This window comes from Diadema antillarum, unplaced genomic scaffold, assembly GCF_040938485.1.
Source record: "Diadema antillarum isolate AM-2024a unplaced genomic scaffold, OU_Dant_1.0 scf00000028, whole genome shotgun sequence".
NCBI lineage: Eukaryota > Metazoa > Echinodermata > Echinoidea > Diadematoida > Diadematidae > Diadema > Diadema antillarum.
In genome coordinates, this window is record NW_027270917.1 from 2,768,365 (window position 1) to 2,783,261 (window position 14,897).

At 40.2% G+C, this 14,897-nt stretch overlaps 1 protein-coding gene across 1 annotated transcript in view; it reads right to left on the reverse strand.

Moving 5' to 3' along the window:
• The window catches only part of LOC139735469 (GPI ethanolamine phosphate transferase 1-like), a 52,570-nt gene that overhangs the window by 26,312 nt on the left and 11,361 nt on the right, over positions 1–14,897 (reverse strand). Inside the window, 1 exon segment of the mRNA XM_071646228.1 lies at positions 8,633–8,828. Within this exon segment, the coding sequence (XP_071502329.1) occupies positions 8,633–8,828 (196 nt within the window).

The following is a 14,897-nucleotide window of genomic DNA, read 5'->3' on the forward strand; positions in this document are numbered from 1 at the left end:
AAATATTCCATGCGACACTTGGCACTCCATGGTTTTTGTCCATGGTTTAAACCATGGTTTCATTTGTACCACCTTCGTGAATTCGGGCCTTTGTGTGCTTACTGGCACAGAAAACCCTATACACTTGTACAGACTACTGTACACGCCAGATATTTCGCGAGGTTTTAATTTTTGTGCACTTCGCAAGTCAGGTGCTCTTCGCGAATTTAAAGACATGCGAAAATACTGACTGATCCCGACATGAATGTGACGTGCATGCATACATTTTCTCCGTTCAGTACTGTGCTCCACGATCGCAAATTTAACCACTCGTGAAATTGTTAGGAAGTCCTAATGAGGGAACAATTAGACTCGCTTAATATGTGCCCTATACAGTAATCTAAAGTCTCTGAATATAAAGGGCAAAGGCAGCATAAATGCCTTTTTTGAAGCTCAACTGACAATGTGCTGGTAAAAAATGCACACTGTCGGGCTGTTGTAATTGTTGTTATTGCTTTTTATTGGGGGGGGGGGGGGAGAGAAGATGTCCCCAGATCTGGGATGGCTGGTTCAAATTCTTTGAGAGCATGAGTAATACTGATGGCATGGAATCCTCTTTCCTACAACAAAAGTTGGATGACCTTCCCACTCCATCAAGATCTAGGGCACACACAGCCCACTGGCAACCCAGTTTGTTTGCTGCTCCAGTTTTTTCTCTCCTTTGGCGTCAAACAACTGAAGTACGTTTGAAGAATCACAAGACGCCCCGTTAATCTCTGCCCCTCCCATTTCATCCTGAATGTTCCTCTTTATTACTTTTTTTTGGGCTCTTTTTTTTGGTTCAGGGTCTTAATCCGTTTGTCTATCGAAAATGGAAACCGCTGAAGAGGAACTTTAGATTGGAGATTAAGCACGGCATTGCAATTATGCCATGTGGGATTCCCAGCATCCTGCAGCTGTGCTCAGCGAGGAAGTGCAGCAGTACCTGGTACTCATAGGTACTCACACTGTCTGGAGGCTTCAAAAGCTTTGCCCTCATTGTATCTTGATGGGTGAATAAAAGCGAAATCATGTGACGAGTGTGAAATGTCACCTGATAGAGGAGACCCTTTTGTTTGTCTAGATGAAGAAGTTACAGACATTCACAGACAATTGAAGTGACGCGAGAGGTATACTGGTAGATGCCAAGAATTTCGCGGGCGTCACATTTGGCGAAATCAGGAGTAGAAAGACAATTTTCGCAGGTGGTTGAATCCGTGATTGGGAGCGCGAATATTCTAGTGCTTTCGTATGCTCAGCGTATTGGCATAAATGTGCAAATGGAAGGCTAGACATCTGTGTGTAGCTGTTGCTTGCCCATGCTGCTTGTACATACAGCACATCATTCTCATACTTACCGGTAGTACTCATGTAACCGGAGTAACATACTTTTGCGGGTTGTTGATTTCAAAATGATTTCAACTCATGAAATTCAAGCAAACAAAACCCTCACAAAATATCCAGCATCTACGGTATGCTATTCCTGCCTGCCAAATGCGTGACACTTTTTTTTGTGCTGAAATGTGACATACGCCATTCTGACACCAAAGGCTATGTTCTAACAAAATTTGGAAGATGCTGGAAAAACTCCCAGAAGGGGGTCTCATTTCCAACTAAGGACTCCTGCCATCGGCTTTAAACTTGATGACGTTATACTACCTGATTTGATGCATAGCACATATTACCGGTATTCTAACCCCATTGTCTGTAATGACCTGGGGATCCTGTACATGATCTTTGAAGTCTATAGCATTGCCAAAAACAGCAGGAGCATAGATTTGACCATCATTTACCTGAGTGAAGCCAACAAAAATATGACCTTTGACCCCATAAAAGGCAGAATGCTAGGGGAACCACTACCAGAGACCATGGGTCTAAATTGCAGCATGATGCATGTCCATACAACTTTGGAAAATCAAGAAAATCAATGAAGAATATCTATATACAGAGCACACACAAGAAATAATGCATAGTGGCTGCCTAGGACCCAATAAAAAGGTAGAACACTGGGGGTTGCACAACCAAAACTAGTCCAGGCCAAGATTTGACAATGATACACTTTTGTACAAAACTTGCATAAAATCTGACCAAATATGTGGCCAGTAAAACAAGACGGCTGCCCTAGGACATATAAAAGGAAGAACATTGGGGGCAGCATCATAAAAAATTCTAGGAGTTCAGATTAGACTATAATAAACTTCCACACAAAACTTGAATAAATCTGTCAAGAAATGTGGCTAGTAGAGCACACACAAGGAGACAATCAATAAATCAACCTTTTTGAGTATATAAAGGCAGATCAATGAGGGCACTATCACCAAAAGTTACGGGCAGTATGAGATTTTTTTCATGATGTACCTCTTTAAGAAATCTGAAATAAATCCACTTGGTTGTTGTCTTTTTTTCTGGTCATCATGTCAAAAGAAGTACTATTTATTAGGCATATCAGAAACAAAATGACAGGCTCATACTCCTTCAATGATTAAAGTGTGTATTTGCAAGTGAAAAAAAAGATGTTTCTATTCAGTTACTAGTCACAGTTCATTAATCTGAAAGTTTACAATTCCAAAAATGAAGTAACATTTGTTGTTCTGAAGGTTCTTTTATCTGAAAAAAAAAAGTTCTTCATTCTGAATACACGTCCATTTATCCAAAACCAAAATAAGGTTCTTAATTCTAAAGGTTCATGAGCACGCACCTCTTTTTCATTTTCAGATGAACAAACCTTCAGAATGCTGAGCCTCATTTAATTTTTAAAATTACAAACCTTGGAAATAACCAACAGCACCCAAATTACTTACTTACAATTTTCATTTGCTAGAGTAATTATAAGTTAGTATCCCTCAACGCCATTCAATCCAGGGTAGTTTCAAAACCACAACCACGCAGACTTATATTTATACTAGAATTTAAAAATAAAAAGATGAAAAAAAAAATCTACTCAGTCCAACAAGCTATCAGCAAATATTTGAAGAAAGTTTTTTTAAAGTCAGTGGACATTGTATCTTGTTTTGGATGAGAATCAACATGGCTCTTAATAGAGCATGCATAAACCAGTTCTGCACATTGAACCATGGCAACAATCGCTATGGTAACAGAAGACGTCCTGTTTGACAAGTTTCCTATGTCAGAGACACCATGATGTACCTGGATCCCGTCCAAACAGGACATCTTTGCGGAATCCGAGGAGACGTTTCATCATGCGGCACTACATTTCAAAGGAACGCGTTGGATAACGAACCTGGGCTACGACAAACTAATAAAAAACAAACATGACTTTATGTCTTCGCTGTATTCCCAATGCCTCAGGGGAGGGTCTGTGGATCCACCTCCCAAGCTTCCTCCTTTTCTTCCTGAATGGTCCTGTCACTTGTCCCACTCCTCCCCCCCCCCCCCCCAAAAAAAAAAAACACAAAAAAACACACACACACACATAACAAACAAAACACAACAACAACCCATAGTTTTCTGCCATTTAATGCTCAGTTTCAGATTTGTGTAACCACCCTAGAAATGTAATGCTGAAACACTATTTCAAAAGTTTTTGTTGTTGCATTTCCTTCCTTTCCGTGTTTGAATATATGCTAAAGAGATAAGATTAAACAAACAATGCTAAAACAATAACATTGGTAATAACAAGAAGAGTTTTATGCAACATATGTAGTTTTATGTGTTACACCCACTACTGGCAACAATACATTTTCACCTAAAATCTCAAAGCATACCAGACTGTGTAAAGGGTGGATAAGTAAAGTGCTCACCTCCAGCCCAAAGATGAAGGGGGGGAAAAAAAGATAGATCAACCTCAATTAACCATAAAAAGGGAATATCTAGGGAGAAAGGTTGTCAAAAGGAAATAAACAAACACACCCAGTCAAACAAATGCTCGATAAAAGTCTTGCTTCCTTCCCTTGCACTGGAACCCAAAACTGCTGGCTTGATTCTGAGAACACCAGAATATGAGCGCTGCATGATATTCAAAGCTAAGTTTGGAGTAAAGTTCGGCCAGAATCGTTCCACGAAAAGATGCTTTGCTTGAGACTAACTTTCAAGTGCCATTCCTTTCACAAATATTTATTCATGCACTGTAGATCATTCTTTGATACTTTTGTTTCATTTCACATTTGGAAATCAGGTTTCCAAAAATGTTCAGCTTCTTCTATTTAAAAACGTTGGCAAAAGTTTTAAGTTTCAGGAGGATGTTGTGCAAGATAACAGATTGGTTTAGTTGATGAGCCACAAAGATGCTACATACACACACACAAAGGGGTTTCTAGGAAATCCCAGGATGGTTCTAAGGGCCCATTCTTAGTCAGGGCACATTAGTTCTGGCATCGTACTCTAGCCTCCAGTTCTGTCCAGATCTATTCTTCATGCCCTATTTTTACTTCATTCACCTTGGCACAAGACTGGGCAGTTCAGGTTTGTCTGGGATATGCTATAACACCTTGAAGCACAACTTCTTGCACCCCTATCACAACAAGCCCATTCACATACACTGAAAAAACATGATTGGAATCGCAATTCGTTGTTTTGGGGAGTTTTTTTTGCTCCCTTTCATACGTGTGTAAGCAAAAAAACAAAACAAAACAGAACAAACAATTGCGATCCAAATCGCACTAGTCCATGAAGAAAAATCCACACCCACATTGCGACTGTTTGAGCGAGGCCAATGTGTGCATGTGTGAGCCTCAGAGTTTGACCTGACCTTGACCCGACTGTCTTGAAGTGTCCAACATGTGCCTTACATTATGGGATATTTGGAAAACGGTATTATTTTGCACACCGTTGATAATCAGCAAGTAATTGTGACTGTCCAAAAAGAATTGTGACCATTTCAGAAACGTCACAATAATAGTGGTGCGCAAGTTGTTGCGACTTGAAACTTGCTAATAGGCCCATACTGTCTCACACATAAAAAAAAAACCTGGTCACTTTCGTCATGATTCAAATCATGATGCAAATATTCGCGACTATCGGTGGCAGAGTGAATTGATTTTTATATGCATATACCATAGTGCACCTTGTACTGGCAACCCACATTCAGTGCAAACAATGCACATTACTGTAAAAGTGGATATTTTTGCGCAACTAATTTTTCGTGCTCGGCGGGGTCAGAAGAGTTTCGCGTGTTTTTAATTCTGCGGAATCAAGACATCAACTATTGGAATATATGGCATGCAAAAATATTTGTGTGCTTTTATTTTCGCTCTAGTTTCTGGTTGCGCAAAATGCGCGAAATTTTTCAACACCGTGAAAATTTCCACTTTTACAGTTCATCAATTTTTTGATTGCCTTTGACATGGAAGGGGGAGGTGAAATAATATCAGTCCAAGATAATTTAGTAAACTCATTCATAAATTCAAGAAAAACAACAGAACTTATGTGACATATATAATTTCAGCTTACATGAAATGGGGCTAAAAGATTTATCTCTTATGTATGAAATACAGCAACAAAGTGTGATGCCATTGCCATTCATTGCCATGGAAACTGGCTCTAAACAACCTCACTTGGCTCGAGTGTTTATGCTCGGACCTGGTTCCAACCCACGCTGCAAATAACAAAAGCAAGACTGTGACATCATCACTTTGGTACTCTATAGGAGTGACACACACACAAAAAAGGGCATGGTAGCAACCATAGCCCTATGGGTATGTGAGTGTGTTTGTGTGTATAACATGCCACACTGACAATGGTATTGCACATGTAATGTCTATATAGTAGAGTTGGTGCTCTCTTTGTGTGTGCAGTTGTATTTGTGCCAAAATCCAAAGCTGGTATTTGCCAAAAAACACCTCGTAAACTTTTCAGGGGATGGGGTTGTTAGTAAGGATCCTGATCACAGAGTATGTAGTCAATTGTAACTCTAGATGAGATGTTTTGTTCACCCCTGAAGCAGGGGCGGATCCAGGAATTCCGTAAAGGGGAGGCACCTTAGCAAAATTAAAGGGGGGTGCACGCATCCCCCCATTTTTAAAAATTTCTTTTGTTTTAACCAAAAACAAAGAGGGGGCGCACGTCCGGTGCGCCTAGCGCGCCCCCCTCTGGATCCGCCACTGCCTGAAGTATATCGAGTCTGATGTACTGTAAAACATGATATATTCGCAGCATGAAATTTTCGCGAATTGGAGCCAACGGCCTTTTTCGTGGCATGAAATTTTCGCTAATTGCCACTGGCCTTCAATGCATATAGTGTTGACAAGAACTTTCGCGGGCATTTTAATTTCGCGAATCTTGGTGCTCGCGAAATTTGCGAAATTAAAATGCATGCGAACATTCCTCGTTTTACAGTATTCTGCATCAAAACCAGTGTGCATTTGTACCATTTTAAAATACCATATTTGCAAGTGTGAGTAATGTAAATTCATCAATTATGGGAAGATTGCTTTTAGGTCTGTTTGTTTTTTCCCTATTCTTTTTTTCAGATGCAAGACCTGTGTTTTTTGTGACATGCACTGAAAGATCAAAGCATTTATCTAGAATCTCCACAAACTGAATCTATGCATTGACTTGTATGTACACTGTATGTATGAAAAACAGTTGATCTTTGAAAACGAAACAAAATAGATAAAATTGTATGGAGCAGCATTTTCAGTTGATATGTGCCATTACAATATAATGTCATACTCCCTGCTTTATTCTCCAGGTCTTTAAGTACTAACAAAAACATACCGGTAATAGAAAACATAATAGTTGTGGTACTTGTTGCTATGCTTTTAGACAAGTAATAAAGAAAATGAACAGCCTGGCAAACCACATCATCTTTGACTTTCCCCATCTATTAAACTGGTTTGAAGGTATGATAAGACACAAAAAATAGCAACAAGTATGCACATTCAAGGAACATAGTTTATAGCTCTCTGTTTAACACTCTAAGGTTTGGTTATCAAAAAAAACCTCTCACATAAGTCAGATGAGTTCGCACAAGCACCTTGATATCACATGTCCAAGCACAACACTTCCCAAACTAATTTTCCAGATAACCGTAATCCATTTGCAGACTAGCAAGGGCATCAAGAAAAAATAAAAAAGGAGGGGGGAACAAAATGATTTGGTGCTGATAAGAGTCCACTGACCCTAGCACAATTGGGCAAATTTATTACCCAACACTACAGCCAACTGATTGCCATCATCAATTACCACTGCATGGGACTGATAGCCCTTGGCAATGGTTGGCAGTACAGCCAGACACCGTGGCTTAAAAGGCATCAAGCTTTTAAGTGTCTCACCAAAAAAAAAAAAAAAGGAAAAAAGAAATACATTCTGGAAATCCAGTTCCTCCGAGTCCCTCACAGACAAATATTCTTCTTAATTCACCTTGTCGCTGAATTTCATCTTTTTGGGGGGCACTGACTTTACACCCCCCCCCCCCCCCCCCCAAGCTGATAGTAGCTTCACATCACATGGAAATTTACAAGTGGGGATTTTTTTTGGAAGCCCATGCTTCACATGAATGTCCTCATTTTTCAAGGTCTGTTCAGTGAAATCACCCCCTCACAACATATCAAATTCCAAGAGCATCTTTGTTGGCTGTTGCGTTCACCCATGCCTTTGATATGAATATGGACAAGAGCGACCCAAAATAGGCAGGTTGGTAATAAAATCTACAGTATGCTTCGCAATCCCCTCACACAACATGGTACTGTACTCTTACAGAATATTTATGGACACAAACTTCCAATGACTTGTGTGTGCTCACTGGTGCGTACGATATAGCTTTTATTTTTAATGTGCAAACTGTCTTTAGGCTTCATTCGGGACGTTTTGGCCTCTTGACTCCACAAACATGAAACTGACCAGAATGAAATTGTACACAATCACTTCACTAGCCCAACTCAAACTGGGGGGCAAAGAGTCGAGTCATCCGAGGAGGGGAAAATGATTTTATTCAAGATCAGTCGCCCATGAATATTACCTCTGCCTTTTCATCTGCTTTTGACCTTTAACCTTGATATAGTTAAGGAAATTAGCTTGACTGCCTATATAAACATCTCAACAGGATTACCCCTGCATCTAAAATGCGACAACAAGCGTGTATGAATGAAAATAGGCTTTTCAAAAATGGAAACAAAGATAAAAAACAGGGAATTTGTTACAATAAACACCCCTTTTTTTCTACCATTCCTTAGCTGTAAACGGGGAGTGAACATTGCTCATTTACCCCCTTTTGTTCTCTTTGACACCACCTGAACCCTTTGTGTGATTTGAATGCTGATTGACTCATAAAAACTCCACAGAGTTGCACACACTGTCAAGGGTCCCTGGCACAGACAGTGTCAAATGTCCACTCCCATCCAAATTGTGTTGTCTGCCACAGAAATGTGGAGTGGAAAAGGCAGAGACAATAGCAGGCGAGATAAACTCATCTATCCAGATGCTCCATGGACTCATCTCATGTACCAACTTTATAGTAACAGGAGCACAATTCCAGGCTCTTCATCTCTTATCTTTACCTCTTTTTCATTGTCAATATGAACGAAGACTGACATCTAGTTGGTTCACCAACCATCTCAATTCCCTGCATTTTCTCATCGGGGGGAGAATTTTCCAAGGGAGTGAGAAGCCTCTTTTTGTTTGGTCACACCAAAAATGAATCGATTATGGGACATACCTTGTTTCTGCCCCTCTGCTCACTGCATAACGGCCACACCGCCACTCCCAGAAGTCCGAGCGAGATCACCTCCCGGTGGAAGAGGCTCAACACGAGTGTTTCTATGGCAACCAGGCCCAGCACTGCAGCGGCCACCACCCTCTGCCAGCTGTACCTCGCAGCAATGGCCCGTAATGATCGGCGGAACACGTCCCACCTATCAATCGAGAGATAAAAATCATTCCTGGTAGAGGGCATCGTCCTTGGCACGAACGCTTGGATCCTGCCTCTGGCGAAAATGTCAGACCGCATGACTCATGCATTGTAGCCCTGTTTACTGACACTCCATTTTTTCCCCCTTTCTCCAAGTATACATTATTGAACATCAAATGCAGTGTCATAGCTAATAACCTAGTGAGAATTAATACCCCAAATCCAGTTAGCTTTGTTCACCTAAACACCGACACCCATAAGCTTTCTTGATTTCTTTCTCTATCCTATTTTCTTTGTTCTTTTTTTTCTGGTCATCACACTGAAAGCAGCAAGGTTATCACCATATATGGTGCGAAACAGCGCGCTCTATTCTCAATGATCGTTAAGGTCAATCACGCCCATTACTGTCTGAAACAAAGGAGACGATTAACGGCCATGACATACACTTAAAACCGCAGAAACCAAAGCACCAGCCCTGTTAACATAACGTGGGATACTTTTTATCGTTGGACCCATGTGCAACAAGAGTGGACGTCTGCCAATATTCTTGCATCAACATATGTGTGACAGTTTGATTTTCTCGCTGCCCACGTCACGCACACGTAAACGTGCGGATGTGGCTCAATGAGATTTTGTAATTTCCCGACTGGTCGCGTGATCGTAAACAACCATCTTTTAACAAAGTCTAGTGGCTTGTTCAGAGAACCAATTTACAGAGCAATGCAGGAAATGTGTATCTGTATTTTTTCCCCATATTACCTTCATCCTTTATACACACAGTTCCACGAATAAATTATAACCGTCATTGAATCTTAATAAATGAAGTCCAAAAGAGAAATATTATGCCAATATCATCACTACTCGGGCTAATCAAAACAATGGCATACATTAAGACCCAGCAAAATGTGATAAATTCTACATGCCCTGCATTATCATCTCAGTTAGGTTCTAATGGTGTTGGCTAGGTACAAAGGGCAGTAACACATACATAACACCGTACAGCACATAAGGCAAGTAGCTAATTTGCATCAAAAAGAAAGAAAGAACTAATGGAACAAGTGAAAACTCACTTGTCATATAATGATAGTTCACACAAACTATTACATGATTGAAACCGGTATTTTTTTCCCAACAGGGCCAAACAAATTATATTTTGCGGGACAAAGATAATTTATGTAATGTATACTGTGTTTGATGAACAAAGATCTGACATAAAAAGAGCAGAGAAATGTAACCTGCTATGGCTTCACTGTTTTGACTGTTCTCCTTCACTATTCTTCCCAAAACAAAATCTTCAGTATCTTCCCTTCTCTTATTCTTTGACATCCTCTTCTCCTGCTCATGCTCTGCCTCTTCCTCCTCATTTTTTTTTTCTCTCCTGAAGTTTTCTCCTCCTTCTGGTCTCCTCCACCTCCTTCTTGATACTCTTTCCTCCTAATCTTCTTCCTCCCTCTCCAATTGTTTTCTCCTCCGACTGCTCTTTCTCCTCCTCAAACTCTTCCTCCTTTTCCTCTCCTCTTCCTCCCCATCTTCCTCCTCATTTTCTCCTCCTACTGTTCCACCTCTTCCTCATCCTCCTCTAACTCCTCCCATCCTATCCTTCTCCTCTTCCCCTCTCTCTCCTCAATCTCCTCTACCTCTTACCCCTTGTCCTCTTCATCTTTAGTTGTTCTCCTCTTCTGCTCCTGGTCCTACTTTTTCATCTCTTTCCTTTTTCAACTTTCCCTGCTCCTTCTCCTCCTCCTCCCCTCCTCTTCCTCCTCCTCCTCTTCCTACTCATCCTCCTCCTCCTTCTTCCTATCCATTCATTCATCTTCATCCTAATCATTCCTCTGCTTGTGTGCATGCAAAATGGTCAAACCACATCTCAGCATTACAATTCGCGAGGATGCAAATATATGTGACTAATGTATGGCATGGTGAATGCCTACTGAACTGTGGGTGGATTTGTTTTTCTTTTCAGAACAGTTAAAATTAAATGGAGATACATAGTCACTCACAAATATTCATGAGTAAATGGTGTCATACCATCTCCAGCAGGTATGACATAAAGGCTGCATTTAATCCAACAATATGCATGACAACTTGTCCTTTGAGTTGCAATAAAATCATTTCCTGTCCTGTACCAGTTTCCATAGCTTGACGGTAAAAATTGTCATGATTATGCAATTTTCCCTCATATCAATTTTGCATAACCTCCATGTCAAAAAAAAAAGGGGGAAAAAAAAGTAAATAGCTTTGTCATGGTGGCAAAAATGACATCTACAATGTCAGTGCCAGCTACATTTGGGATTTCTTCCGCCTATCCTTGTAATAGAATGACGTGCGAAGTGAAGCTCGGCCAATATTTGAAATAAAGATTGACAACCAACACCGGTCTTCCAATTACAGATCTGGGTTACAGCTAACTACTTTAACCCGCTGAAAGTACGCCATGGTGCGATTTGCCCCACGGTCATTTTGGAAATGACATCGCTGTGTTTCACATAACTCTGTCTCTAAAACAAAGGTATTAAGGATATTGCAATTTATTTGATACAACTATTATTTTCCTTTTGTTTATTTATCAATGTTTAGGTGTGGAAAACTTGAGAAACACTGAGTTACAGAGCAAATGGAGTTTTTAGAGTGTTGTGATTAAGACAGGTATGACGCTGCTGAGCATTTGAGCAATTTGTTGTTTTACCATATCACATTCTATAACAGTTCTTTTCTTGTGCATGTCTATCTTATTAAAAATCAACTCTGAAATTACATGAAAAAGAAAGAAAAATCTTCCAACACCCACGAGATCTAACTTTGTGATTCATGTAAACACATGACCATAACTTAGATGCTGTAAGGGTGCTTCCTTTTAGAGAAACACCCCATTGAGCTCCAACAACCTATTCATCATCTATTCATTATCTGTCTCATGCAGAGTCAATATGTTTTGTAAAAAGATTTCTCCTCACTGAATAATAAACAGATGGTAATTCACACTTGAAAACCTTCCAAAATCCACTAGCATTCTACTGACCACATTTCGCGTAATTACACATCAATAAGAAATGTCTGATCACCACTGGTTAGTTGTGCAACTAAAAAAAAGGGGGGGGGGGGGAGGGGAATTGTCTACTCTTGAATGCGCCTGACTTGATTGAGGCTGTTTCACACCCACGAATCATGATAGTCTACCACACCTGTCAGAAAATGGCTGTATGAGCTTGTAAACAAACCCACAGAAATAATAATAATAATAAGAAGAAAAAAAACCAATACCAAAACTTTTTTTTTGGCACACACTACCATAGGTGAGTCAGACATGGCATGTGTGAAAAGACTGTGTATAGTTTCTCTGTACAAGATATGCACTTCCTGCACATGGGGCCTATCCTCTTCCCCAAAAACAACAAAAAGAGAGAAGTGTTTGTTAACCAGTCAATGTTTGTTTTTCAGGTAGTGAACAGATGTGAAGTAACGCAGAAAAGCTTGACAGAATTCACATCCTGTATGCTGGCATATTTTTTTTCACAGCACTGATCACTGATAGTGTCCAAAAGTGCACCCTCAAGACTTGTACACTTTTGGACATGCCAAACTAACATACACACATATACTCACAGACACACAAGAGGCAAAGGAAGTGGGGAAACTCTGCAAAATCAGGAAAAGCAGACCGAATGATGCTCATCGGATGTCATTTTCGAGACTTTATAACACCTTTCTGATTTCCTTTCTAATCTCGTCTTTCTGCCAAAAATGCCATGGATCCATTTTTCCTTTGATGAGACATGTGGGTATTTAATCAACATGTCTTGCCTCAGCGAGTGAAAACTATAGAGGGAGTGCTTCATGGCTGCTTTATGGACAGCCTGTTGCAGACTGTGGCTCTTTGAAGGAGAATTCCAGAACAGTTCAAAGTTAGTCTCATTAGAAAGATTTTATTTAGATTTTACAAGCACAACAGTGAAAATCTGATCGAAATTGGATAAAACTTGAGGAAGCGATGAAAATGTAAAGTTTCGCTAATTTTCGGCAAACACATCTTGAACAGTCAATATGAATGTGCATATGAGTGAACTGACATCATCGCTTCAAAACCTGCCATATTGCTTGTACACAAAATCTTGAAATTTCCTCTGTTTTGTTCAAATGCAATTATGCCCTAGTCTCAAATCTTAATATATCTGACTGATCATTATTTTGAAGTTATTAAGCCAGGAATAACATTATTTTGAACAATTTTACAGCAGAAGAATGGAATTTTCATATATTTCTTTTTATGATCAATGGAAAATTGCGAGATGATGACATCACCAGCTCACGTAATAATTTGCACATTCATTTCACTGTCCAGAACTGCTTTGCAAAAATTAGTGAAACTTCACAATTTCATGATTACTTCCCCAATTCTGATCTGGATATGACCAAATTTTCACTGTTGTTATAAAATTGGACTCTTTCTCTACAGATAACCTTTAACTGGTCACAAATTCCCTTTTAAAGGTGCCTCCAATATGACGTAATTCCCCATAGGGCTAAGATGTGACACATCTGGTTTCCATTAAAAAAAAAAAGAATGCCTTTATGTCAATTTTGTGAATGTTCTTCTTCAAACATACATCAGTCACACACCTCTCCATTTATACACAGCCCATAAATGGCCAATCAATGACATACTTGTTGAAAACTAGGGGATTACTGGCTCGTTTTTTTTTTTTCTGCTCCCTTGACACAATCCTCTGACCATTCTCACTGTAACTCCTTACCAGGTATCTGGAGAGTCGACTCACAGACTTCAATGCAAGAAGTGCACGCATGCACCAAAACACCCCCATCAATGCCACTCATCTGCTGTACCAACATCCATCCCATCCATTCCACCTCGTACCTTACTCCACCCATCACCTACCAACGCCCAAGTTAATCCTCCTGGATCTATTCTAAAATTGATGCACCCCAACAACAATGGAACGCCTTGATCTCATCGATGACCACATTGCGCCGCCACCCACACCAACACCCGCCACCCAGCCTGATGTGGCCGACAATCTCCTTGTAGGTCCGCACTCTCCACACATAGGTCGCCTCCACTTAGGTTACACCTCACCTTTGATGAGGGACAGCCGATTTGACCAAAATGTCACGCACTTAGAGTATCTTAGTTATTCTCATACTAGATCTCGAGCTTTTGCTCATTTATTTTTACAATTCTCCACTGCTTTCTCCTATCATATACAGTCTGTAGTTTAACTTCTCCTCAATTTCATCTTCTTCCTTCCTCTTTCTATTTCCTACTTTCCTAATGACCCAGTGGTCCTTATCAGGACCACTTCACCACTTTACAGTTATTTACAGGGACCAATATCTCAGTTCTTTGGCCCCCTTTTGGGATTACATTTTCACTTTGTCTTCTCTTCCACATTCATCCTTTTAATGAAGTCCTTTTTTCAGGACTATACTATTAATCATTATTCTTTCTCTACCACAGGAGTCCATCCCAGGATCCATTCAAGTACTGAATACACCATATATTTAGCAAGTCTAAATTGTCGCGAACTGGGACTTCTCGACGATTTCGCAAGTGGTTAAATTTGCGATCGTGGAGTACAGGGCTGAATGGAGAAATGTAGGTGTGCGTGGCATTCAAGTCGGGGATCAGAGTCAATATTTTTGTGTCTTTAAATTCCCTTATAGCATATGACTCGAGAAATCTGCAAAAATAAAAACCTTGCGAAATATTTGGCATATACAGTATGCATTCTCAATCGCTCACTGACTTTGTCTTTTCTCACTTCACTTTGTGATGCAAAGTTTCTAATTTCACCTTTTTTTTCATTTCTCTCACCTATCTTCATGATTTTCCAACCTTCTCCTTTCCCCTCTCCTGCCTCCTTTCTGCTTCATCCTTCTCATCCCACTGACTTCCGAACCCTTCAGCTGATTTTCACTCTCACATATACCTATCCCTGTCTCTTATCCTCCCATCTAAATTAGTGCAACCTCAACTTCAGTTCACTGCTGCCCTTCGACTGCCACCATTTGACTCCCTCCATGCCGCTTCCCTCCTCTACTCTCCTCTCTCTCGATT